This window comes from Hetaerina americana, unplaced genomic scaffold, assembly GCF_022747635.1.
Source record: "Hetaerina americana unplaced genomic scaffold, ioHetAmer1.1.p SCAF_1, whole genome shotgun sequence".
Classification (NCBI taxonomy): Eukaryota; Metazoa; Arthropoda; class Insecta; order Odonata; family Calopterygidae; genus Hetaerina; species Hetaerina americana.
Genome location: NW_027286069.1, coordinates 92,485,738 through 92,512,059, shown reverse-complemented (window position 1 = coordinate 92,512,059; position 26,322 = coordinate 92,485,738). Strand labels below are relative to the sequence as shown.

Below are 26,322 nucleotides of genomic sequence, written 5' to 3'. Positions count from 1 at the left end.
TTTCTCGGTCAATGCATACCTTATTGTGAACATATTAATCTCATGTGCGCATTCTCACTTTCGAATAATAGACGCTTTCATCCGCCGCGAGCAATTTTTATCATTGCCAACAAATGAGTTTACCATCCCCAGAATATTTTCCGAAAAGTTAAACGATCGAAAGAGCCCTCGGCGACAGGAACACGGAAGGCAATAGACCCAAATGTCTCCCCTCTCCTCCGCCTCTCCCTCGTGATACGTGTTAATCCACTAGCTGCTCATGAGTGAGTGGGTGTATGTGTGCGAGAGCGAAAGAGAGATAGAGTGAGAGGGAGTGGGAGGGATGGGGGGCGAGTAGGGAATGACCACAGGTCGAGCGGAAAGCCCCAATACCGCGTCGAGTTCTGTGGTCCCCATTCCTCAGTGCTCACCACCTGCACATCGATCTCATCAGCCGCCCTCCCCCGGACCGAAATCCCAATTTTCCGATTCCCTCCTCTCGACCCCGCTTCCCCCTCTTCGGCGCCCCATAACAACGCCACCCGTCCGAGTGCACACCAAATCATTTCTATGCCTTCCCTCGTTTTACTGTTTGTCATACTGATACCCCCGTAGTTCAAAGTTGCTCCACGGAGTACTCCTTCACCTGCAACTGGCAAATGCTCGTTCCGTACCCTCTCTTCCACCGCGTTTTCATCGACAGAGGGCAATAGTCACATAAATCGTTCGGGGATGCCATACTATATATTATATAGAAAGCAAACGATTTTAAAACGAGAGGAGAAGGGAATGAATTCAAGCTACTTGGTACGGCATTGTGCTATTAAATACACAAATTATATAGAGATCAGGTGTGTACACTGTGTGCTACACCCACGTACTCCACGGTACTAAATTGCTTCTTGCTGACGTGCGCTTTTACTTCATCACGACATTGCCTGCGTTTGACTAAAGAAGAAGAGCTAGGTTTATAAGGAACATGAAAATTCTTTTTCAAATAATATTTCCCAGTCTAAGCGCTAAAAAGATATATATATATATATATACACACACACACACACACACACACACACACGAGGGTCATCCGGAAAGTAGTACCCGTTCGTGCCGCATGAAGTGCTGACGACGCGAGTAGCCGCTGGACGAGGTCAGATAGCTTCAGTGGCTTGTCTGCCTTCTCTGAGCCAAGTTGCGTGACGCTAGCATTGCCTGTGTTGTTTCTGTGATTGTTTACAATGTTTAAAAAAATTGAGAACGCCGCCAGTTGTGAAGTGAGGGCAGTGATTAAATTCCTCAATGCAAGAAACGTTCGCCCATGTGATATTCATCGCCAATTAAAGGAGGTGTATGGAGACAATGTAATGGACGAGTCGTCTGTTCGGCGGTGGTGTCGCAACTTCAACATGGGGAGGGGGAACACACACGACGATGAGCGTTCGGGGAGACCGTCTGTCATTACAGACCAACTGGTGAGCTCAGTTGACGAATTCGTGAGGAACGATCGGCGCGTCACAATTGATGACATCTGTGAGCATTTTCCCAATGTTTCTCGAACAATTGTTCATGAAATTGTTAAACACCATCTGCATTATGCAAAAATTTGTGCAAGATGGGTCCCTCGCGTATCTCAATGAGCTGGCGGCGAAGGACTATGCAGCAGGAATACAGAAACTTGTCACACGTTATGACAAATGCCTTATTTGCTTGGAGATTATGTTGAGAAGTACTTTAAAGTATCCTCTTTCAAATAAAATTTTTTATGTTTGTTAATATTTACTTTTGTGTCTTTATTTCACGAACGGGTACTACTTTCCGGATGACCCTCGTGTGTGTATATATATATATATATATATATATATATATATATATATATATATATATATATATATATATATATATATATATATATATATATATATATATATATATATATACTCATATATACAGAAACAGATATAAGGAAAAGGGATAGAAACATATAAAGGACGAACCCAATAAAGGTGGGGAAGGCGGAATCGAACGGATCACAAGAGTAAAAATATTTCCTTGACCGGGACTCGAACCTCGGATCTTTCCACTTGCCGGGCGGATGCTCTTAAACACTTGAGCTATCGAGAATACGTAATTTATCTTGAGATCCGTGGGTCTAATATGTCGCCAAGCGCCCCGGTTCTTTAGCCAAGAGATGGCGTCAGGGGACTGTTTCACCCACCAAAGGAGAAATAGACAATACACAAGAGGAAAGGACAGTGGGTTAGAATTCATACAACATCATACAGGAAAGGAACAGTGCGTTTCGTGGCACGCATAGCCAGAAGAAAGAGATGAGCCACATTGGCCAAATACACATTCAAACACGAAATCCCGCCAAACGGCGAATAAATACTCATATATACAGAAACAGATATAAGGAAAAGGGATAGGAACACATATAAAGGACGAACACAATAAAGGTGGGGAAGGCGGAATCGAACGGATCACAAGAGTAAAAATATTTCCTTGACCGGGACTCGAACCTCGGATCTTTCCACTTGCCGGGCGGATGCTCTTAACCACTTGAGCTATGGTTCAATTTAGTTTTATTCGGTCTAGTATGTTACACTGCTAGTGTTTACATTGTACACATTGTCAGCTTACAGATTATGGTTACAGAGTATTTTTTTTTCTTACTATGGTTACACACTTACATAGACATAAATTCATATACATTGCATGAAACAATTGTGACCATGAACAATACTGTTGAAGGAAATAATAAATGCAGGGTTCACAAAATATAGAAGGAAATATTTGGATTAGCAGCGGAACATTAGATTTGGTTGGGATTATTTATAGCTTTGAAGCACAGTTATTCAGAAAAACAACTTTTTAACCACGGACGAAGTGTGTCCGGTACCGGGGGCAGCCACATCCGTTCCACCAATGCTTGCATGCCTTTAGCGGAATGTTTATTCGCGGTTCTCATCTGTGTGAATTCCACGATTAGGGTGGTCATTATGAAGGATTTAAAGCTCGGAAAGAGCCGAAAGTTCAAGGTGATCAGATTCATGTCGGTAATGGCACCACCACCGAACACGTCCCAGGTTTTATAGATCTTTTTTAGAGCTTCCCATTCTCTGATTTTATCGTTGCATCCAAGGATGAGATGCGCGACGTTGTCTATTCGACCGCATGACGGACAAAGGGGCGAATTGGCTAGCCGAAGGTGGTGCCTCACTTCCCTCGTCATGACTATGTTCGCGATTAGATTAAACATTCCACTACGTGCCTCATCGTTCGCCCTGCTGGTCGCCCAGTTTTTCCAAGAAATCGTTCTTTTGGATGTATTTTGTTGCTGCTCGGTAAGCGCTCTGACATACAGGGTCTTCACTCGAATTGCTTCTCCATCTCGCAGGAGAGAAGCGACTTTTTTCGTTTCATCAAATGCCCTCCGGTGGCATACGTCGCGCGCGAGTTCCTGCCACGCGTCCTTGAGGAGTGCCTTGCGCCACGCGTCGTCACCGCCGAGGATGCGCAGGCTAAGCTTCGCATAGACCACCTTCGCCTTTAGAGCTGTATCGGTTAAATTGAGACCACCCTGCTCAAACGGGCCATAGAGCTGGTTTCGGGACACTTTCTTTACGTAGCCATTCCAGATCATTTGGTTGGACACTCTAATAAAGTATGCGTTGTATTTAGTGGGTAAGGGCCAAAGATGGGCCACATACCATATCCTTGGGAAGACAATCTGGTTGAGGAGGCGGACGCGGGTCACGATCGGGAGGGAAGGGAGTGAAAGCTTTCCAACACTCCATTTTACATGATGGTCAATAATTCCCCAGTTTCGCTCAATCGTGGGAGCCAACTCCCTCTCCTACCAGAACCCCAAGATTTTGAGCGAGGGCGCTTCTGACCAACCGATGGAGGTCGAGGGCCGGTCGCCCTTCAGCAGCAAAAACCCGGATTTCCGGTTATTGAGGAAGATACCACCCTGCTCATATGACGTTAATATGTCGTGGGCTAGGGCCATGTGGGACGGGTCGTCTACGAAGAGCGTTATGTCGTCAGCGTATGCGACGCCCAGGCAGACGGCGCCGTGACGACGTACCCCGATTCCACTGCTCTGTAGTCGTCTGAGTATGGGGTCTAAGGCAAGAGCGAACAGCAGGATTGACAGTGGGCAGCCCTGCCGAACGGAGTTACTGACGGGGATGGGCGGCGATGTGGCATTGTTTATCCTAATTATAGAGTATGTTCCGTTATACATCGTTGATACGGCACGAATGAAGTACTCGGGGAAGGCCATCTTCTTGAGCACGGTGAGAATCCATTCGATCCGGACCAGGTCAAATGCTTTCTCAAGATCGATAGCCACCAGTGATAAAAAACGATCGCCATACAGGGGGGCGGAAAAAATGATGTCGCGAATTAAAAGTGCCGCATCGAAAATGTTTCGCGTTTTCGACACGGCGTTCTGGGATGGAGAGAGGACGATGTCGGCAGCAGCCGTCATTCTACATCGTAGGACGTGCGCCAATATTTTATAGTCTGCGTTTAAAAGGGCGATTGGCCTGAAGTCGTTGAACGACTTTGGCCGCGTCTTCTTTGGTATAAGCGTTATCACGGCGGTCCTCTGACTTGCAGTCAGAGAGCCGCTAGCTAAAATGCAGTTAAAAAGGTGGGTTAAAATAGGTTTTAAAACATCCCAGTACGCTAGATAAAATTCAAAGGGTAGGCCGTCCAAGCCGGGTGCTTTGCCCTTCGGGAACATGGAGGAGACGCAGTCCAGTTCGTCTGAACTTATGTCTCGACAAAAATCGTCTTTTTGGTCTGTGGGAAGCGTAGGGAGAGGGGGGAGAGGGGGTGCGTCTCCCTCCTTCCATGGAGGATACCTGTTAAAGGTGTTTTGAAAGTGCCGGCCCGCTTCCTTAAGGAGGTTGGTGTCACCGGCGGCAGATTCTCTGACAGGGATTCTGTCTATATCGGAGCCAGGGTTGGATTTCATCCAGCGCCGAAGCTCAGATAGCGTTAGGGGGCCCCCTTTATCCGTGTCCAGTTCTTTTTGCCACTGTTGGGGAGCGTATTTTTGGAGCTCGTGGCCAAGGATAATTTTTTTTAGGGACGACACTTGGGCGTGGAAACTCTCCGGCGCCACATCCTTACGCAGGAGCTCTTCCAGCGCTCGGCGGTAGAAGGAGATGGTGTAGTTCTTTTCCCTACGCCACTCGAAAGTTTGCCTTTTGATATGGGTGACAATGCGGGGTTTGAAAACCTCGTCCCACCATAGAGCGAGGTTTGCACCGGGGCGGAGAGCCGCGATCAGTGCACACACCCGGGTGCGGATAGAATCACGACGAGTCGCGTCCTCCAACACGCGGAGGTCCATGCGCCACACGGAGCCGCAGCGGTGGACGTGCGCGCCCGGGGTTGTGTCCGGGCACGTAACTCTCATGATCACTGCGCAGTGATCAGAGAAGGACACCGGGAGGGTGTCCACTGTCTGGACATCATTCTTAAGGGATGTCGAGACGAAGAGGTAGTCAATCCGCGTCCGAGAGTTAGGCCCTGATCGCGTGAAGGGGGCGGGACCGGCGCAATAAGAACGCACTGCGTCAATCGCTCCAATGGAGTCGAGCATCAGTGAGAGCGCCCGGCTTGGATAGTATGTCACGTTATCCCTGTTCGAGGCACTATCCTCTCGGCGGTAGATAGTTTTAAAATCTCCGCCCAATATGGCCTTCCCCGAGAAGGAATACAGGTAGGGGAGGAGAAGTTTCGCGCTCTGCCCTCGCGCGCTCACCGGAGGGAGCGTAAAGGTTTGTGATATGGATACCATTCACGATAACGGACGTTATTCGGCCCGAGGGGTGGCGGCGAACATGAGAGAACGAAATGCCATTTCGGACTAGGGTGGTGGTGCCAGAATGACTTTCGGCGAAATTGCCGATAGCCTGAAAGATGTTCGCATCCCAGACTATGCCCTCCTTTACCTCTTGAAGGAGGATTACATCAGCCCTAAGGTCGCGGAAAAAACGTTGGAGGGCTGCAATTTTTAAAGCGCTATAAACGCCAGCAATATTAAGCGAAATAATATTCATTGGTGGAATGAGAGGACAGCTATGGGCACCGGACATCACTTACCAGAGTCCTGGTCATGGCTTACGTCGCTTCGGTCGCGGCTCGAACCCGGGCGACGAGTGCTTCGCCGCTTCCCGGGACGCTTCGTCCGACGGGTCGACGATCGAGGTCTCGAGTTGTCCCCGCATACCTCCCTTCCGACCTCGTCCGAAGAGGAAGACCCAGCCGTGGTCTCTACGAAGAGCGGGTTACTCGGCGGCATTCCACGGGGGGCCCTGTTCGAGCGAGCAGAGCTGTGGGCCGTCCCAGCCCAGGAGGTGGCCTCAGGGGGGGGCGGGGTGGCGGACTGGTGGTCTTCTGCCGAAGGGGCCCCATCGGGAGAAATTAGAGGAGACCGGTCGAATTGGTCCGCCTCTAGAGGAGCCCTGGGAAGATCGTCGACACCTTGGCTGTCCTCAAAGGAGAATGAGGATGGAATGTCTGGGATTGTTGACGTCGACAAGGTTTTGCTCGTACATGTGTCAACTTCCGCGGCCGGTGATACTTTCTTGATTTTCCGTGACACAGTAATCGAGGGGCCCGCCGTTGAGGAAGGGTGACAGTCGTAATCGGATACATCCTCCCCCGCTGTCACCCGTGATTCTCGGGGAGTTGGAAGCCCGTGAAGCAAGGATTGCGGGAAGAACGCATCGTTGGCGTGGCCAGAGAAAGGAAGGACGCAGGATGATCTGTCCTCTTTTGACGGGGTCACGGAGATGGGGGCTGGTGGTCGTGAGTGTGTATCCGAGCTGGTAGGGACCGCAGCTTGATCAATGCTCGAAATCAGCAGTGCAATGTCGTCCGTCCTCTTCTTCTTCGGATCCCTTTCTTCCGTTGACGACTTTCGTTCCCTCTGAAGTTTCCCTCCGAATGGAGGGGGATGCGGGGGTTCGGCGGGAACAGCTGGGGGCGCACCCTCGATAAGTATCAGGGACCGCGCCCTCTCCTCCACAGCCATCTCGGGCTCATCTATCTCTTCGGCGGTGTTCGGATTGGAGGCCAAAAACATTGCCTCCGCATAGCTCTTCCCTCCCTGGTTCCGAGGGCAGGTCTTGCGCTCGTGGCCTTCTTGGTTGCAACGGGCGAAGGTGCGGCGCTGACCCTCGTAGATGATGATGGCCCGGTTGCCGCCGATGTGGAGGTACGAGGGGATATTTCTTTCGACCGTCATCCGCACCACTCTCGTACCTGTCAACACGCGTGCCAATTTGTCGCCCTCCCACCTGTTCTCCCACGAGCGATGGATTTTTCCAAAACGTTGAAGCTCGCCTGTTATATCTTCCAATGGGGTCTCCACGGGGAGACATAGAACCCTGACATTACAAGGGCTACCGGAGGTCTCGTCAATGGTAATCGTCGTCCTCGGATCAATTTTGGATGGAAACGGTAGTTTTCGTGGGATATTATCTAGAATCCTCTTCATAGTAGCTTCAGTTGCCAACTTCAGGAATACCAAATGGCGGTTATATCCAAATTGGATCGCCACAATCTCTTCGGGTGTGAGGCCCAGCGACTCTAGTGTAAAGAGGTGGACCTCCAACGGAGTAGGGGGTTTCGCCTTCTCATCAACTTGCAAGGCGAGCGTGTTTACGCGACGTACGACCATTTTGAAAGAAATCAAATGGAGCACGCCAGCGCCAAGAAAAGAAGAAGAGCGCACTGAAAGCACTCCAAGAAGGAAAGAAAGGAAAAAAAACACTCACGAACGCTCCCTCCCGGCCACACGCACCCGGCGGTAGCAAATAAAAAGGAGCCTAAGCTCTACACCAGGAGTCAAGGTCAGTCTTGATCCAGTAAACAAAACAAAAGTACGGCCTTCCCGGCGGAAGAAGTCGAGAGTCAAACCGCACGCTTCTTGATGAACTAGGCGGTCAACCGCCGCTCGAAACAAAACACGATCGGAACCTCGATTTCCGAGAGAGTCCGGCAGTGCCGCTCTCCAAACCCCGGCGGCCGAAGCCTCGGACGCCGGCGAATTTTAGACACTCGGTGAACACAGGCACGTCCTGCTATCGAGGCAGCTATCGAGAAAACGTAATTTACCCTGAGAACCGTGGGTCTAATATGTCGCCAAGCGCGCCGATTCTTTTCCTCTTGTGTGTGGTGTATTTCTCCTTTGGTGGGTGAAACAGCCCCCTGACGCCATCTCTTGGCTAAAGAATCGGGGCGCTTGGCGACATATGAGTATTTATTCGCCGTTTGGCGGTATTTCGTGTTTGAATGTGTATATATATATATATATATATATATATATATATATATATATATATATATATATATATATATATATATTTATTTATTTATTATTTCATAAAATTGGTATAAAATAGATAGTATTTAGTAAAAGTAAACATTAAAAATAATAATGCTTTCTTTATTTTTATACTGGTGTTTTTAACTGCGACAAATAAGTGAATTAGACTTAACTAAAAAATGGAAACATCAAATATACCTATATTGAAAGGAGATAAAATATTAAAACTAGAACCTGTTTATTTTTACGCTTTTTTCAAAGCGACCGCTTGGATTGACGGGCAGTAAAACAAGACGATTAAGTCATAAATTGAGAGATATATCTTTTTCCTTCAAGCTCTTTGTGTGCATTTATCTGCTTCAGTGAAATTCTTGGAAATGAAAAAAAAGGAAAGCCTACGTTAGCTCGCTCCACTTCAATGGGCACTTGACATTCGCAGTTAAAATTCAATTTAAACAGCTGCAGCAACGGTATTTGAGACTGCAAAAAGGTTTCTAAAGAGACTGAATAAAAAAGTCAAATATAGTCAGCAAATGGAAAACGGAAAATTGACATATTAGTCCAGCGGAGACTTACACGTTAAATAATTAATTCTGGGTGGTAACTTATTAAAGGAAATTTAAAAATATGGCAGATTGACCAGGAAACGATGCTCATGTTATCTAAAGAAAAAGAGTTGGGTCGGGCTCAGAAGGCCACCTGGACCAAGAATAGATTCATAGCCGTTACGCTTTTCGGATGACTTAAAGAATTTTAAGGCTTTATGAGAGTTTTAATCAGAATGCAACCCGAAGGAAGCTCAAACGGGACAAGCTTTGCCGTTTCTACGCTTTTGCTCAACGAGGCGACTAACAGTATACAAGGTAGAGTGTTTGCAGCTCGCAGGGGACTTGGGTTCATGCGATTACTCTAAGCGTCTGCAGATAAACCTAAGCTGTGGGGGATCTTTTGGCCACCAGAACTTTCTGCGAAATCTGAAGCGATATGGGGAGAGGAAATAGGCGCCAGATTTTCACACACTGTACAGCTTATCAAGAGATGAGCCCTATTCTCACCTATCAAACCGGCCTTCGGGTTGATAAAATGCGGTGTGGTGCCTAATTTTAATCCTATCCAATGAGGGCAGGGATCAGGAATAATATATGAAAGTGAGTGAAAATGCAAAATCTGCGAACTAACTCCCTAACTTTTAAAATATTTCCCATAACGCATTTACAGTGTCCATACGAATGGGAATACCAATGAATGAAATGACGGGCCGACCGGAAGTGTGCTACTCCAAAAAGAGAAGGCAATATGGCGTTTCGAGTGATGTGTGACAGCCGGATGACAGAGACATACCATTTTACGTCAGCTCCCCGGGAAGGATGAAGTGGGAGAAATGAAGCGATCACGTTGCACATTGACGAAGGGGTGGAAGAAGGGAAGAGGGAAATCGAAAGGAAAGGGGGGGTGTCGGAGAAAGAGAACTCATTCTGAGACGTCGTTAGCTGTAACCCTGCCCACGAGGATGTACTTGAACATACTCGGGGCCGTTGAGCGATATCAAGCGATCAAACCTGGAGAGCTAGCGAAGTCTTTCCTGGGCTCTCTCCGTCCGCGAACACACACACACACACGCCCACGTATTCTCCCTCCCGTCCCCCAGTCCGTCACCCCGACTCACTTTCCTATGCCGTGGTCATAGCCACACACCCATTTCCTCCCATCACGGCGTCCCATCTATACCTCTCTCTCTCTTTCTTTCCCCCACAAACACAAGCTCACGCACGCCCTATCCCCTCCAACTCCCCTCTCCACGGCCCACGGGGTGACGGCGGTTGTGTTATGACCTGTCGAGCGGCATAAATCCGTGTGGGATCTATCGTCCTGCGGTCGCGGATTGACAGCACGTGAGAATGACCGAGCCCACGCCTCGGAAGCGATAGACTCTCCCAGCCACCCTTCCCTCTTCCTCCGCCCCTCTCCCAGCATAACTCGCCCCGCCCGTAATAACCCGCGGCCTCGCCCTCCCACATCCCATTCTTCTTCTGACCATCGACACACGGAGAAGGAGGGATGGGGATGTAGAGGCAAGGGAGGGAGGGAGAGCGGGGTGGCTCCTCCTCTGGCCTTCTAACGACGACGATAGCGTGGGTTTCGGAACACCCTAGGGCGACTGTACTTATTTCGCTCAGTCTAATCTGACTCCCACGCTCCCTCATCGGATAGGTGCCTCGGAGGGTGAGTATCAAGGACCACCGCGGCCTCCCCTGCGAAAAGACCCGTCGGAGCAACGATGGAATCGGCGACGGGGTGGCCCTCGCAGAAAACGAGTTTTGCGTAAAACCCCAAACTAGTAGGTTCAATGGGAGGGTAGGTCGTTTCTTTCACACCTACACTAAATCTAAGTAAACTGTATAGAAATTATATGAGCAGATTTTTAGATGAAAATGTCATAAAATCGAGCGCACCTTGTTTACATGAGTTCATTTCTGATAATTTCTAATCTCAACCTAAGAATCGACCATCACTTAAGGTCAATTGACCTGGGATTTAAGTTTAGCTCCGTCGACGTCCGGCTCTGTAACAAACAACTGGGCAATTTTTATGGGGGATAGACAATTGGCCCATTGGAGAATAATTCTGGATTTGATCGTGTATTTTTAAGTCAAACTTTCGGTTAGTTTGAATAGAAGAAAAAATCGTATACAGCTATTGGTTATTTCAGTAAAATTGCTCAGGATAGAAATGTCACAAGGCGTTTAATATATATTTAACGCGAATAATACCGGAATACTAGGAGTAGATCTGAATTTGGGAACGTGGGCAGCTCAATGCAGACATATGTCAGGATAAAATTTCATTATAGTTGATTACCGTTTTTTTTTATATGAACGTTTTTCATGAACTATTATGAATTTCAAATATTTTTGTGAACGTCCCGAGCATGTGATATGCATTCTAATTTCGTCCTACCGCACCGTTGAAATTTCAGCACATGAAAATTAATGGAATGCCAAATAAATTTTTAACCTTCCCTCCATAAAGCGGCTTAATTTTCTTTATTGTCTAAAATTTGAAAAACATGGGTTCACGCACTAAGCCGTATATTAAAATTGTAATGGAGTGACTCTAAAAAAACGCCTACCGACGTAAACCATAATTTAGACACATACCATTTTGTTTTACGATGGCAGTGATTGAGAAATAAAGGTTAGTAATGTACTTCAGCAAATCATAAAGCCGTTGCAATACAACAATTTCTTCAATTTTACTGTCAAATGGCATTGCCTTGACATCGACTTTTAATGGGCATACGTAGGACTTCTGCCAAACGACAGCGGTGTTTCTCAGCATTTACTCGCACATATTTCATTCTCACATCATCTGTAATTATGTTTTACCTGAACATACAGAACTAAAATTTCGAGTTTTCGCTCATAACTAAATATTTATAAAGGTTTCCGTGACCCTGCCCATTTTACATTAGTCATTTCGCATTTTTAGAATACCACAGCTAAATTTATCTCACGCATGAATGGCTAAATTCGTGAGAGCCGGTTAAGGATCTCCTCCCAAGTCGCGATACTTCGTTGAGCCACCGAAAATATCCCTAAAATTTTCGCCACGCCAGTTTTTATCTCCCTTTGTCTCGTATTTGACCGAACTCCACCCGGATTCTCATTGCGCAATCCCTTTCTCACTCCTACCATTCCACTCGTCCTGTCCAAATCAACCCCCTTCCCTTCCACCTCCAGCAACCCCCGGAGCCATCTCCCACCCAACCACCCGCCCGTCCGCCGGGAGTCGGATATCGAATTTCGCTCCGCGGCACGCTCCGTGAGCGAGTCGCCAGCCGTGGACGTACGTGTGCGTGATTGTGGGTGCGAGCGAATCTGCGTGAGTGGGGGTGGGAGTGTTTCTAGGAACCGGCGGAAGGAGCGAGAGGGGATGGGGGTGGAGGTGAGTCCGGGAGGGCGTGTGGGAGACGGGATCCCTTCCGATATCCTCGGTGCACCTTCGGGGAAATGAAACCGAGATAGATGGGCGAGAGGGAGGGAAGGGGCTCGAGGGAGGCAGAGGGAGACGGAAGGTAGGTAGGGAAACGGGAGAGAATTTTTTATGAAAGAAGGGAGAATAACGCGGGCATGGGGAAAGCGGGAAAGGGTGTAAATGGCGTTGGTACGCATCCCCCTTCCCGACACACACCCTTCCCAGTCACAGCCGCACCCGAGGCCCGTGGCGTTCGAAGGCATGGGGACATTCGTCGAGGTAAAGGCACCCAATCTAATTACGACCGCGATAAATGCCCAATGAATATCGAAGTAAGCGCGAGGAAACCTATCGATTGTAAAGGAATGGGCAGCACGATAAAAGTGAGCGTGAATTCACTCTAGGAGAGACGGGCAAACCTATGGGGAGCAAAACGCTGTGATGCGGGTTCCCTTCTTTTGTAGTCCTCCAAGAGAGAAAAACCCCTATTTTAAACAAACTTAACATTATTTTGATGATACGTAAGGTATTTTATTTTTTATCGTAATTCAAAATTACTCATCCACCACATTTTCAAAGTTGATTCTTCTGAAAACAAATACTTTCGCTAAACATTACTTGTATTAAGTAGGTAATTAAGAGGTCAAAAAATCTTAGGAGGGGGCGCAAAGCTCATTCTCTTCAGGGGCTCTTCGACAACCTAGCTACGCCACTAAGAAGAGATTCCCTCTTTTTAATTGGTACAACCTTTGAAGGAATAGGATGTAGCAGGAGTTTTCGCTGGTCAAAGGGTGATGTATAGAAAATTTAATTGATGAGTCATGAAATCCAGGTAATGCCTCTTTGAATTTCAAGCCAAATTCAGCTGGGCGATTTTATAGGTACCAGAGCTTCCTGGGAAACCACAAGGGACACTGAAGGGAACTGATCCCGTTGTCCTGGGTGAATTTCACACGCCACGTGGCTTAGTAAGAAGTACTCTCTACCTTCAACCCACCGAACCAGCCGTCAGAATGAAAGTTGTTTAAGCACATAATGCGGTTAAGCTGTCTATTAGCTACATATTTTTTCTTATGAAGGCAATATCTTGCTCTTCTGGACATAGAGTTTACTTGATATCAAATATAAGTACAACATTATATCAAAAAGCAAATTTCAAGATATTGGATGATGACTGCAGAAGGTTGCGAACTTTTTCATTAATGAAGGATGCTTTAAGCTAGCTATAAACTGGCAAAACCATTGGTAAAACTTCCGTTAGCTGCACTTACAAAACTTACATCATGTACCGCTAGTCGTAAATGATTATTTCATAGAATGTTTTTCTACTCTAGGATATCTTAAATGTGTTCGCTGATCTTTTAATAGAATAACCACAGAAAAAAGCAAATTAATGAAAGAAAGGGGATTTGTCCGGTAAATATGGGATTCGTTCCAGAGACCGAATGGGATGGCGTAACAACAGGAAAATTCCTCACAATTTGGAAGATTTTGCAACGTTTCAACTGGAAAATTTATCTTTATTCCACATCCGTTCAGTCCAGTTGTGAGGAGGGGAAAGTAATCTCCGATGATTGCTGACGTTGTTAACGAAAAAGAATAACGGAGGAAAGCAAATTACTGTGGGAACATAAATATATTACTAACTCTAGGTCAAGGTAAAATAAATCATTTAAAAAAATGGCTGGTCGGAGGAAGAATACAATTTAACGTCTTTCCATACACTGCAGAAAGCTTGAATACTATGCAAAAATCTCCTCAATTAAGCCTTATACTAATATGAATGGCATACACTGTTCTTTTGTGATTTCCACATGACGCTGAGGCTGGGACCACAATGCACCTTTGCATTCAATTTCGGGCCCTCGGCGAGAGGATTTGAGACAATTGGATGCGCAAGAACTACAAATAAAACTTCATACCAATTGATTGGCATTAATGACATTTAAAAGATGAAATGTGCCGTTCCACCGAGTCACTCATCTGCTTAATACAAGGCCTAGATAATGAACAATATTTAAAATATGTTAGTTTCCTTCTCACGTTCAGATTGAAAACTGCCAGTCTGAACTGACGGATGCCCACACGCTGTAACAGGTTGCATCTTCGAATTTCACACAAAGCATGAGTCATATTTTCGTCTAATATGTAGCGATTGAAATGAAAAAAAAATCGTGATGAAATGTCTCCTCTGCTGCGTTATCGACAACTTCACATTGGGTGCCTTAAATTCCTAAGTCGATCCACATATTGTACGAGGGTCATCCGGAAAGTAGTACCCGTTCGTGCCGCATGAAGTGCTGACGACGCGAGTAGCCGCTGGACGAGGTCAGATAGCTTCAGTGGCTTGTCTGCCTTCTCTGAGCCAAGTTGCGTGACGCTAGCATTGCCTGTGTTGTTTCTGTGATTGTTTACAATGTTTAAAAAAATTGAGAACGCCGCCAGTTGTGAAGTGAGGGCAGTGATTAAATTCCTCAATGCAAGAAACGTTCGCCCATGTGATATTCATCGCCAGTTAAAGGAGGTGTATGGAGACAATGTAATGGACGAGTCGTCTGTTCGGCGGTGGTGTCGCAACTTCAACATGGGGAGGGGGAACACACACGACGATGAGCGTTCGGAGAGACCGTCTGTCATTACAGACCAACTGGTGAGCTCAGTTGACGAATTCGTGAGGAACGATCGGCGCGTCACAATTGATGACATCTGTGAGCATTTTCCCAATGTTTCTCGAACAATTGTTCATGAAATTGTTAAACACCATCTGCATTATGCAAAAATTTGTGCAAGATGGGTCCCTCGCGTATCTCAATGAGCTGGCGGCGAAGGACTATGCAGCAGGAATACAGAAACTTGTCACACGTTATGACAAATGCCTTAATTTGCTTGGAGATTATGTTGAGAAGTAGTTTAAAGTATCCTCTTTCAAATAAAATTTTTTATGTTTGTTAATATTTACTTTTGTGTCTTTATTTCACGAACGGGTACTACTTTCCGGATGACCCTCGTAGTACCTTTACTGTAGTCGGAGAAATAAAATAAGGTTTCCTTGTTGATGGCATAATCATTTAGGCTTCATCCAGGGTCGCCGAAATTAATATGAGGATAACGTAATGTGAAGTGTAATGAACATTACAAGCGCGCAATAAATTCGCTTGCTGTGGCTTTCACTCTAATGGCAAAAAGCTAGCGCGATTGGTATTTTTCCCTGTATATCATCCACGTGTGAATCAATGAGACGGATAATTATAGGCCTCGATAAGCAATTGAGATTTCTGATTTGTATCGGATTGGTCTAGCTAATAAAAGAAAACAAATTATACACAACCACAAAAGGAAAAAAAGAAATTCAGCCTTTCCCGGTCTGGTGAAATCTCGAAAATTGGACATATTTATCCATTGGACAGGGTCTTTTAGAGGTTTCTATTGTGTCTCTACCAAGGAATCTAATTTCGCGTGACTAATGTTGTGAATTTTCTCTTCCTGCGCTGTACATCTGGGAGATGTGCTTTTACTACGAAAATCCTTTCGTCCTGCGCGCTTCATTACTAAAACTTTGGTTAGAAAAAATATCCGGGAGAAATAGGATAGCTCTTGAAACGGGAACGGACTGAAATAACTCTCCATCAATTATAAATCTTACGAGAGGAATCTTAAATCGAGAACAATGGCTAAGCTCCTCACAGTAAAATTCATACATTTTACGGGACTATGTCGTCAAATCATGTTACCATGCAATTAGGATTTTATTGTTCCTAATCTTCTTGGCCAAAGCTTTAATTTGTTCAGATAATACTGTTCTGCGCATGTGGCGCAACAGATTGGCCAGTTGGTTCCCCAGTTTTCTCTTGCGTAGATTACTAGAAGTGATTACACTACGGTGAAATTTAACTATTCAATTAATGCCGAAACATGTGGCTGTTTGTAGCTGTATTTGTAAGATCTAATTTCACCGCTGTACTTCATATCCATAAAACAATATTTAATGTAATTGCATATGACTAATATTGAACAGGATCATCCATTGAACAACCTGTTTTCTCGTATCAACACGTTTTAGGTTTGTGTCAACCCTGTGAAACTGCTGTGGCTCTGTTAAAAAATTAAAATACTGATAAGGTAGCATCAAGCAGAAAATTTCATTATGAATTTCCTGCATGGCATCAAACCATTGGTAAAAAATATTTTTTGTTGGATCTGTTGATTACTTGATGCAACGTTTATTTATGTATTCCAGAGTACAGAAACTATTCAAAGTATGGAATGCTGGTGGATAAATTTTACTTCTACATGTGGCACATACTCCCATAAAATGCAAATTGTATTCAAGCATTAGGCATTTTATTCCCTTAATACAGGCCATTATCCTAATTAACGCAGGCCGTGAATTTACCAGTTAATCTTTGTTTAAGAAAGTGGTATTTTAAATATAGGGAAAGACTGCAGTTATGATTCATAAGTTAGCGAGGAGGAACCCTGATAAACCCTGATAGAAAAATGTTAACCATTAGGTTCATTTTGGTTAACATTTACCGACTTTTGTGGATGTTTAACAATGAACCGACTATTTTATTCAATTTTAATATATCACTTAGGCAGTTTCTAAGCCTGATTATGACAATTTCATCCATACCAAATTTTACAAAGAAATACAACGAAAATCAACGGCGAGGGTTCGATCTCCCAAAGAAGTGGAATATCCGAGTAGGTCTTGAATATGAATGGTGAAAGAAATAGCATTAAAATAGAGAAAATAATCGTCGGCCTTGATGTGAAACTAAATTGGAATCCTTCCTCCACAAAAGGCACTAAAATTGGATCCATATAATTAACTATGTCCCCATTTCTTATTTGCATATTCGTAACTATCAAATGCCTTTTAAAAATAGCTTAAACATTACCTAATATCAAAGAATAATATTTATTCCCACCGGCACACATAGGAAAGGCTCCTAATTTGGGATTAAGAAAATTTGCCGAACTTGATTTTTGCAAATCGCTCACCAGCTCTTAGCATCTCCAAGGAAAAAACCCAGATTGGTTTTAAAATACATAAGATATCGAGAAAAATAGCCCTCAATTTGTTGCGTTGACATTGATATTCCTGCTCATCCGGTTTAGGGAAATACGTCCTCCAAGGCGGTCGGAGTAAGAAATTTCACGCAATTTTCCCCGATGTTGTTGAGACGGCGGTAACCCTTCAAAATCTCATAAATAAAGATACTCGAGGCCGTGCCGCGCGGAAAGATAGTGCAAGAAGGGGCATTATGGGACGAGCACTTATTTACGGTGTTAACTTGGCGGTAGGCACACATAAGGAGCAATTTTTTAAACCAAAGACTGAACCAGAATTCGGAGAACTTGGGATAGGTATTTTCTTTCAGCCAGCGACTGATTGTGGCGAACAAGTAATGCCTGGAGTTGATTTTATCACGAGGACAGATTCCTCTTAGTGAAGGCATAACTTCATGTCCAAGGTAAACTTTTACTGGCCACTCGGATTTTTTGAGCGAATAACATTTCCGAAATGCGTATTGGGGCGTCTTTTCTTTCTTTTATTTTAGAATTAATGTCGATTCCCTGATTCACGCCTAAAATGCTTTTTCTCATTCTACTTTAATACTCTCCATTAGCTGGATGGAAGGAATCAATATGGGTGGTTTGTAGGTGCTATTATCTACTAAAATTAAGTGTCATCTTCTAAATTATCTCTCACGACCCACAGTCCTCATTGCTAGAAGAATTTTCACATCTCACATTAGTAAGAAAAAAGTAATCGTTATAAACCTGGAAGTTGGGGGATTTATTATATTATTCAAATACCTTTGTATGAAATAAAAATATTTTCAGGCCATGTATATAGACACATATTTGCCTCATATTTTATAGCATGGAAAGTAAATTATTGCTTCAAAACAATCCGAAGATGAAAGGCGTCCAGGAGCTGAATAACCTATGAGTAACCTTGACTTAAATTTATGAAAAAAACACAGTGTACTAATATTTTTCTTTCGAAATGGCTAAATTGCTGAGTAAGTTAATCATGCGGCGTTATAAACAAAACATTTCCACAGAAGAAAATAGACTGTTCACTGCACTTACATTGGACGACGTACGATCCCAGCTCCGCAGCGAGGTCAAAAGACACCGGAAGCCTTCCCTGCAGAATGTCTTGTTTCACTTGGAGGAAAAACTGGTACCTGCAAACGAGAGAATAAGAGAAAAATTATTGTCGCTGCCCAGCTAAGCGTCTTCTCTAATGCAAGGCCAACCAGTTTGAAAAATTGAACCACTTAAATGTAAGATCTTAAAAGTGAATAAATAAAATTTCTCAAGGTAACATTTGTATCCAAGTAATCATCATCCTGTGTAACCAACACACAAAATTTAAGGGAGCTTAAATTTTTGGCTGGGCGCCTTTCGACACCAGGCAGAATTTAGCGTAGCATAAAAACCAATCTTTTATCATTAAAGTACATAGTACGGAGGTATTATGCCATCTGAATCTAATAATCATGAACTGTTATTCAACCAAACCTTTTTTTTAATTGACGATTAATATTGTGATAAAATCTAGGAAATATTAATAACAGCGGCCGTATTAAGTGCGAACTCGACATAATCGAAATCAAGTAATACCGTATACTATTTCGGAATTCAAGAAATTTTTGGCACAAAAGTAAATTCACTTGAAAAAAACTCATGTCGTAAGTGGTGAGACAGGAAAAATTACGGGTCCACGACCGGTGTCTTCGTAGGCGAGGAGAGTTCGTGTTAGAAACTCTACAAGGAGTTGGAATCATCAGCAACCTGATCCCATATTCGGCCGTTTCAAATGGGAAATGATCGTGTCATTTGCAACAGTAATGTGAGTCCGGGAGGTGTTGAGTTTAGAACTGATAGGAGGGGAAAAAAACTCATGTCCTTTCACAGTATGCATGCACCTTAGCTCGAGAAATAAGGGAGACAAATGCAATGGTTGTGACCACTTACTCCTCGAGAGGACGAGAATGATTGCATACGGAGTGAAACTAAAAATTCGCACGCAGTCCGATCCACATTCCCTCCAGTTCTTCCCCCAATTCTTCCCGTCCCATATCACACTTAAGTCCAATACGGCCTGACCTTCCTCACCGAAGCAACATCCGCGCCCGCGCACGGAAATGCGGAACGGTCAGGTGGGCACCAGCCGCGCCGGTTTCACCCGAGAGGGTCTTTTTTTCCAAGCGATTCACTGCACAGCTCCACCCCATGCTTGGTGCGGTGAACAATGGTCGACCGAAACCCATTGAATAAGTGTCCGAGGGAAAATATGCGCGGCTGTGTGAGGACGAGAACAAAGGGGATCACACGCACGGAAATAATTTTTAAAAAGCGGTTCGGGGGGGATTGAGAGCGAGGAGAGTGAGAGAAGATAAAAGGGGATGGGGCAGACGGAAGGACCGGGCTGGCACGTGCGGTCGAAATCGAGAAAAAACCATCTCGCCCCTGCAATGTGTCTCTTTTCCGCCTTCTCCTGCAGACAATGTCAAAAACCCCGCTCCCCGCCCATTTCTAGTTAAATATTCCATTGTTGACGACGGATGTCACATGTTTAACTGCAAACTTTTCACAATCGGACCATGCGGCTGACTGAATGTTCAATAACTGACAGCAGTCTACTTAAAATAAAAAATCATGATCTTATATACACACAAATTCATGCGTATGTAAAAAAAATTTTTATTCATGGATTTGGTATGTTTGTCTTTAGATTATAGGATAAAGTAAAGGAATGGGTAATATATGAATACGTCACGCCATGTGAATCGTAGGAACTCAAATCATTACATTTATGTCATGTTAGCTCAGTTGTTCGAAACAAATGTCTCTCTACAGTGATTACATGATAGTTAATTATTAGCTAATAAGTACTAACTTAATCAGAAGTATAATTAGGAAAGAGAGGGAGAGGCAGGTACTCTTCTGACAACTAAACATTCCGTACATAATACTCCACGTTCCCGCAGGTATCAGGGTGAACAATTTCGCGTTTGTACATTTTCATTTAAATTACAAGCGATTTGGTATCACCGAAAATAGGATTCAAGTTTCTATAACTCACTTGATATTACTGCCCGTCGAGGCATCATACCTTGAAATAATAACAGGCACCATATTTTTTAGTTCAGGAATGGGTCCTAAGATATAGCTCTAGTGAAAAGATAACATACAAATAGTATCAACATTGATCGTTTTGTACATAGTTTGCAATTCCCGGAAAGGCATTATTGATACTTAACTGAAATATAAAATGGAATGGGTAAAATGGAAAAGATTAATACTAAAAGAAAAAATGCTTACTTTTCAAAACATATTCCCTTCATCAAAAAGAAACCTACCGAAAATAGCATAGAGATGCATATCCAATTCCATAAATAATTATAATATGGATTCCGTTTCTTGGTGTCAGGACTGTGGCGTCTATTCAGATTGGAAACCGATTCAAGGAAACTGAGGACTTGAAACAGCCGAAAATTGAGTTACGGTCTTTGGGAAGTTATTGGCCGCAAGTAAAGAACTTCCAAATATTCACGAGTTCGATAATCAATGCCCGAAATTACTTTGTTCCACCTTGCAATTACACCGGACAGGTTTTTAAAAAATCTACAGAACAAACTCATACACTTTTCGATCATACACAATCGACAACTTTTCAAGAAGTGTGAAAAACGTTGAATAGTATCTTACAGGATATACAGGATACATCCTGTATATCAAGAGCCCCGCAGATCCTGCGTTCAATGAAAAAAATTACTTTAATTATATGTTAAATTGTGCACCGTTATGCAATGTAATACGAAGCACCCATGTAATTTCCGAGATTTTGATTTCAAAATTTGCATCAGTATTTGAATACTTATATAAAATTGAACCAACTATTATGGATAACGTGCTCACCTCTAGAGTGATGTAAACCGACCTAAAAATGCAGAATCTATTTACAGTAATTTTCTTGAAGTGTTCCGTCCCTAAATCTGGATTTTGGAGTTGGTGCAAACAGTTCTATTGCGTCCAATTATTTTTTCCAGCAATCAAAAGCATCACATGCATGTCACGCGTGAAAAAATGCTTAAATATCTTCTCTCACTCATAAAGTTATAAAAAATAAAATAAAAAATGCTAACAACTTATAGATTTTTAATTCTTTTCAGTACTTTCGTTACACGATTTTGACATTAAACATGAATAAATATTAAAACAGCAAATGCGCGAAATCTCTTCGAGGTTTGCATGCCAAAGTTCTCATAAAGCTCAATAATATCTTTCTTGAAGCATCTACCCTTTAGAGAAATCGGCCATCCACATAATTTAACCTTTTCCTAAATTTAAATGCATTGTAACCTGACGTCAGAATTGTCGCAAAATATGTGTGTTAATGATTGATTATGGTTCAGAGCTGTATAGCGTTCAAGCGTAGATCATTGAACGGAAGAATATATTTTATAAAAACGGAGCAGAAATTTACTTTTCCAAGTTGAATGAACTCGATACGGGATAAGTTATTGAGATATCATTTTTTTATTTCCTCGCGTGGAATGAAATCTAGCTCCCGCGTAGACCGTACGCCGAGATTTATGGCGCTGGGACCTCGACTTGTCGCAGCAATTCCCATTCTGGTTTTATTATTCATACTTAGCTACACAATGCTCACAAAATTTAGAAGTCTTACATTACTTTTAAATTTATCCCAACGCTATTTTTATGCAATATCTTCATGATTAATAGTTGATAGAAGTAACATTGCGACCAATGTCTCCATACTTATTTTGGCTAGACATAGAAATTTAATTTACGCAAATAAATCACGATATATGATGGCTATTCAAGTGTCCCATATTTATGGATATGTGCAAGCCATATAGTCGACATAAAATCACATTCTCCTGCTTTCCTCCTCAACACAAATGAAAACAGACCATGAAGCTGAAAAGCACGTTGACGCGCGCGACTCAACTGAGAGAGCGAGTCAACTGTCATTATAGTTTTTCAATCGCATCCATTGCATGCGGATGGATTTGGTATATGTCCCGTGGAGGGGGAATAACAAGCCACAATGCGGAAGTCTCTCAAGAGGGGCATTCGAGGAGGAGGAAATTTATTCATGCCGACAGGATACGACGGGAGTGCTCTTAAATAATAACAACAACAACAACGTCTCATTATTAACAGCATGCGGCCAGGAGGAGCACTCGGCTTCCTTCGAGTCACCCTCGCCACATGTCCATGTGCACTCCGTGCCTCTTAACGTTTTCTCGGAGCATGCCTACGTGCAAAGTGAATGCAAATCATTGAGAGAGAGAGAGAGAGGGAGAGAAAGAGAAGAGGTAACAGCGTAGACCTGGGCCACGCTATCCCACGAGCAGATGGATGACTTATCGTGTTCACCTCCTCATGCATGCCCACCCACGGCACGAGGGGGATGCGGCGAGTGAGGGAGGGCGAGACCGTGAGGAAGTGGAAAGGACGGGAAATCGTAAGGTGGGAGGGTAGGATGTGATCGCGGAAAGGACCGTGTATGAAAAGGAGAGAAGGGAGTGGAACACTTCTTTTCCAATCCCGATCAGTTCATAGCCAGCGCGAAAGGAGACGAAATTTATTTTATTTGCCCAAAGGAAATTTTTCATTCAAACATTTCATTCATTTAATGACTTCTTTGGGGTGAGATTGAGACTTCACTATCCCTTCTTCCATCCAACCTCTGTCCATTATGTCGAAGACAATTACGAACATCCAAGCCCAAGTTGGAAATAAACCAACCCAGGTGGGTATGTTGAATCGATCCCGCGACTTCTTGGTCGGGAGATGAGAACGCTGCACCGCCACAACTGGGGCAGGCAAGCATATATGTTAACAAGGAGGCAAGTCAAAATCACTCTAGCAATTAGTGCAGAACAATTAAAAAAAACGAATTTCGAACGAACGAAAAAAGACTGGAGAGGAATGACTGACAATAATAAAAATAGATTTAAAATGGAAAAATTACAATGAAAACATCATTAAACGATAGCAAATATAGTAATAGAACAATGTGAAATGTGAAAGAGAAATATAGAACAGCGGGACATAGAAGAGAAAGGTATGTTAAAAACACTGTTGTTAGTAGGCCAGTAAGAAAACTAAAGTACGAATAAATAATTACTCAAACCAGTATACAATATCGAATAATGTAAAAATGAATTGTAATGAGATACTCGGCGAACAAACAATGATTAATACACAAGAGAATATAACGGATGAAAAAGGAAGTTATTAACACGATTATCTACCAAAAAAATATGCGTAAATAATCTTGAATATCATGCTTGGTTCCTGCGAACTTCATTTCGATTTTCGATACATTCATACTCTGACCTCAAATCATTTTCGAAAAAAATAACCTCTTAAAGTTTCTCTTCGTAAGCATGGCTCCTGTATCTCCCTTAAATGATCTAAGCTTTCGATATTTTTTTTAGATATAATATAACTTTTCATATACTAACATATACATATCTGGCGTTCGCCTTTCTAACGAATTTCATCTGACTTATTTAAATAGGCGATGTGAATCTTATAGTGTTTAAAAACAGTGGTACTTTCTCCTCTTTCGAGAGGAGAAAAGTTTGAAAGTATCTAGCTTATCTTTTGTTGAGCCCGCTTTAATTCCGATAATAGGCCTTTCTCTTGAAGTTCGAACAAAAACTCTGCGCATTCATGGATGGGCGTTGTTAATCCAAAATTAGGGTCATTAGGGTCAACTCGGGGCTCACGTTTCGCTATCTTTCCGGCTGAATGCGATGAATTGCAAGAATGCCCACAATGGGTAAACAGGAGAGCAAAAAACTCCTAATCGCAAGAATCAGATTAGAAGAATTCATATATTTTGCTGAAAATGGAAGAGGAAATTCGGCAATGGACACAATACTGTGCATTGTACACCTCATTCCAATTCCATTTCTCCGTATCCTCCGAGGATATGTGATTATTAAAAAAAATAAATGAATTAAAAACAAACATGTTCAATACCAGAATTACTTGTGATGAATAATCCACAAATATAGATTCTTGCATAAATGCCCTTGGCGCTTGAGATTGAGAGCGTGCTGAATTAGTTACGACCAGACGATAACGTAGACTTGAGGTTTCAAGTCGAGCGCACGCAAATACATGACGGGACAACTTTTCAACCTTGCGGCGTAGTTTATATCATTGCACGAGGTATTCAAATGCTTAGGTGTAGGAAGCATAAGATAATAGGAAAATAATCCCAAGTCGTGTTTGTGTCTTGAAATTTCTAAGGTTTCTCGAATAATCAGGCAAGAAGTAAATCAATCATTATTATCTCCACTCCTGGAAAGTCTTTAAGTAGATGGCTCTTTTACTGAAAAGATTTTAGCCCTGGATGAGCTCATTTTACTGAATTTTTTCCGCAACTTTGAAGCTATGACAAAGTCATCAATCATCGGTAAGATTGTTTTGCAAAATTCCAATGGACTGGGTGCAGTCCTCCTCCCCGCGGTGCCTACAGTTTTCCAGAAATTTCTGGTGCCCAAAAAATCACAAAGACGGACGTTATCAAAGACATTGGCCGTATTTGAATCCAAGACCCTTCATAAGAACAATCACGAAACCCACCACGTTTCCCTCGGCCATCATTTTCGACCCTCACACCCCATACCCTCACACCAACAGAATTACACCGGCGGTATGTGAACACTCAAGTATACGGATCCAGCGGCTACGTGTTTGAATTCCTCCGAGAGCACGGAGTGCACGCACCTATGTGATATGCCTCGTTACACAAATTTCGCGTGACGAAATTACTGAATGTACAAAAGAGACTAAAACTTCGAGCAGAAACTCTAATACCCCACCTCCTAGACCTCCTTCTTCCCATCTTATAACCTATTGCATCTTAAGTGATCCTTCCACATTTCCTAGAATTACAGAGGCGTCCTCGCTCCCTCACCACCCTCCATCCCTCCCACCCACGCGAGGCTTAAAGAGAGCTCAGTGTAGATGTATTATGTGGGGTGCGAGCGGACCGAGAGGCGTGTTACGCTCTTCCAACCGTGCACGCGTTTACCGAGGAAAGGGGGAAAAAACGACGGGGAGATAGAGAAAAAAGGGCGAAGGATGAAAGAGGAAGGAATAGTGGTTGTGCAGGGAGGAGGGAGCGCGAACGGGGATATAGTGGAGGAGGGAGGGCGGAGTCGAGGCAGAGGGATATTTGCGAGCGAGTGAATGGATCAGAGCGGGAGTGGAGCGGGAGAGGGGAGGAGGTGTGGATGGAAGACGGAGGAGGATTGGGGATGCGTGGGCTCGGTGGAAAAAACCTGGACGAAAGAAGGAATGATGACGACTGGGATCGAGAGAGAAAAAACGGGGAGGAGAGAGGAGGAGGGTGGCGGAGAGGGAAGAGCATGAAAATCCATCCTCTCCATTTTATTCCCCGGGATAAATTCCCTTCCCGATGGAACTGCACAATGAGGTTTGCGGGGGAAGAGGTGAGGAAAAAGCGGTGCTTTGTGTGAAGGGGAAGAAGGTGGAGGGTTTGGTAGGTGTGGAGGGCTGGAGGGCGAGGGGGAGAGAGAGAGCGGGAGGGGGGGGGAGTTACGGAGGGGAGGGCGGGGGAGAGAGAGGGGGAACAGGTGGCCACGTGCATACGGGAGTGGATTTATAGTGTGTTTGGCTGAAAGGGAAATGCTGAGAGCGGGGACGAAATGGAGTGGAGAGAGAGGCTTTGGGACATTCATAAGAATCGTCCCGGAAAAGTAATAAAAAGGGAATGAAAGCTGGAGATTAGACTTCCCGAAATCACATTTTAAGACGACGCGCAAAGAGCTTGTTCGCGGAATACTTCTTATGTCTTAGAATTTTAAAGTTATCTATGGATGAAAATTGACTCATGAGTATGTTCTCTCTTTATATACGCAGTACTTTGCACGGAGGCACTGAATTCAGTAGTTTGGGTTATTTATTACCAGGCATGAATGATC

The 26,322-nt window shown here is 43.8% G+C and overlaps 1 protein-coding gene across 1 annotated transcript in view; it reads right to left on the bottom strand.

Moving 5' to 3' along the window:
• The window catches only part of LOC139691257 (band 4.1-like protein 4A), a 288,090-nt gene that overhangs the window by 139,886 nt on the left and 121,882 nt on the right, over positions 1-26,322 (bottom strand). The window contains exon 6 of the mRNA XM_071589044.1: positions 18,407-18,504. Within this exon, the coding sequence (XP_071445145.1) occupies positions 18,407-18,504 (98 nt within the window). The remainder of the gene's footprint in view (positions 1-18,406; positions 18,505-26,322) is intronic.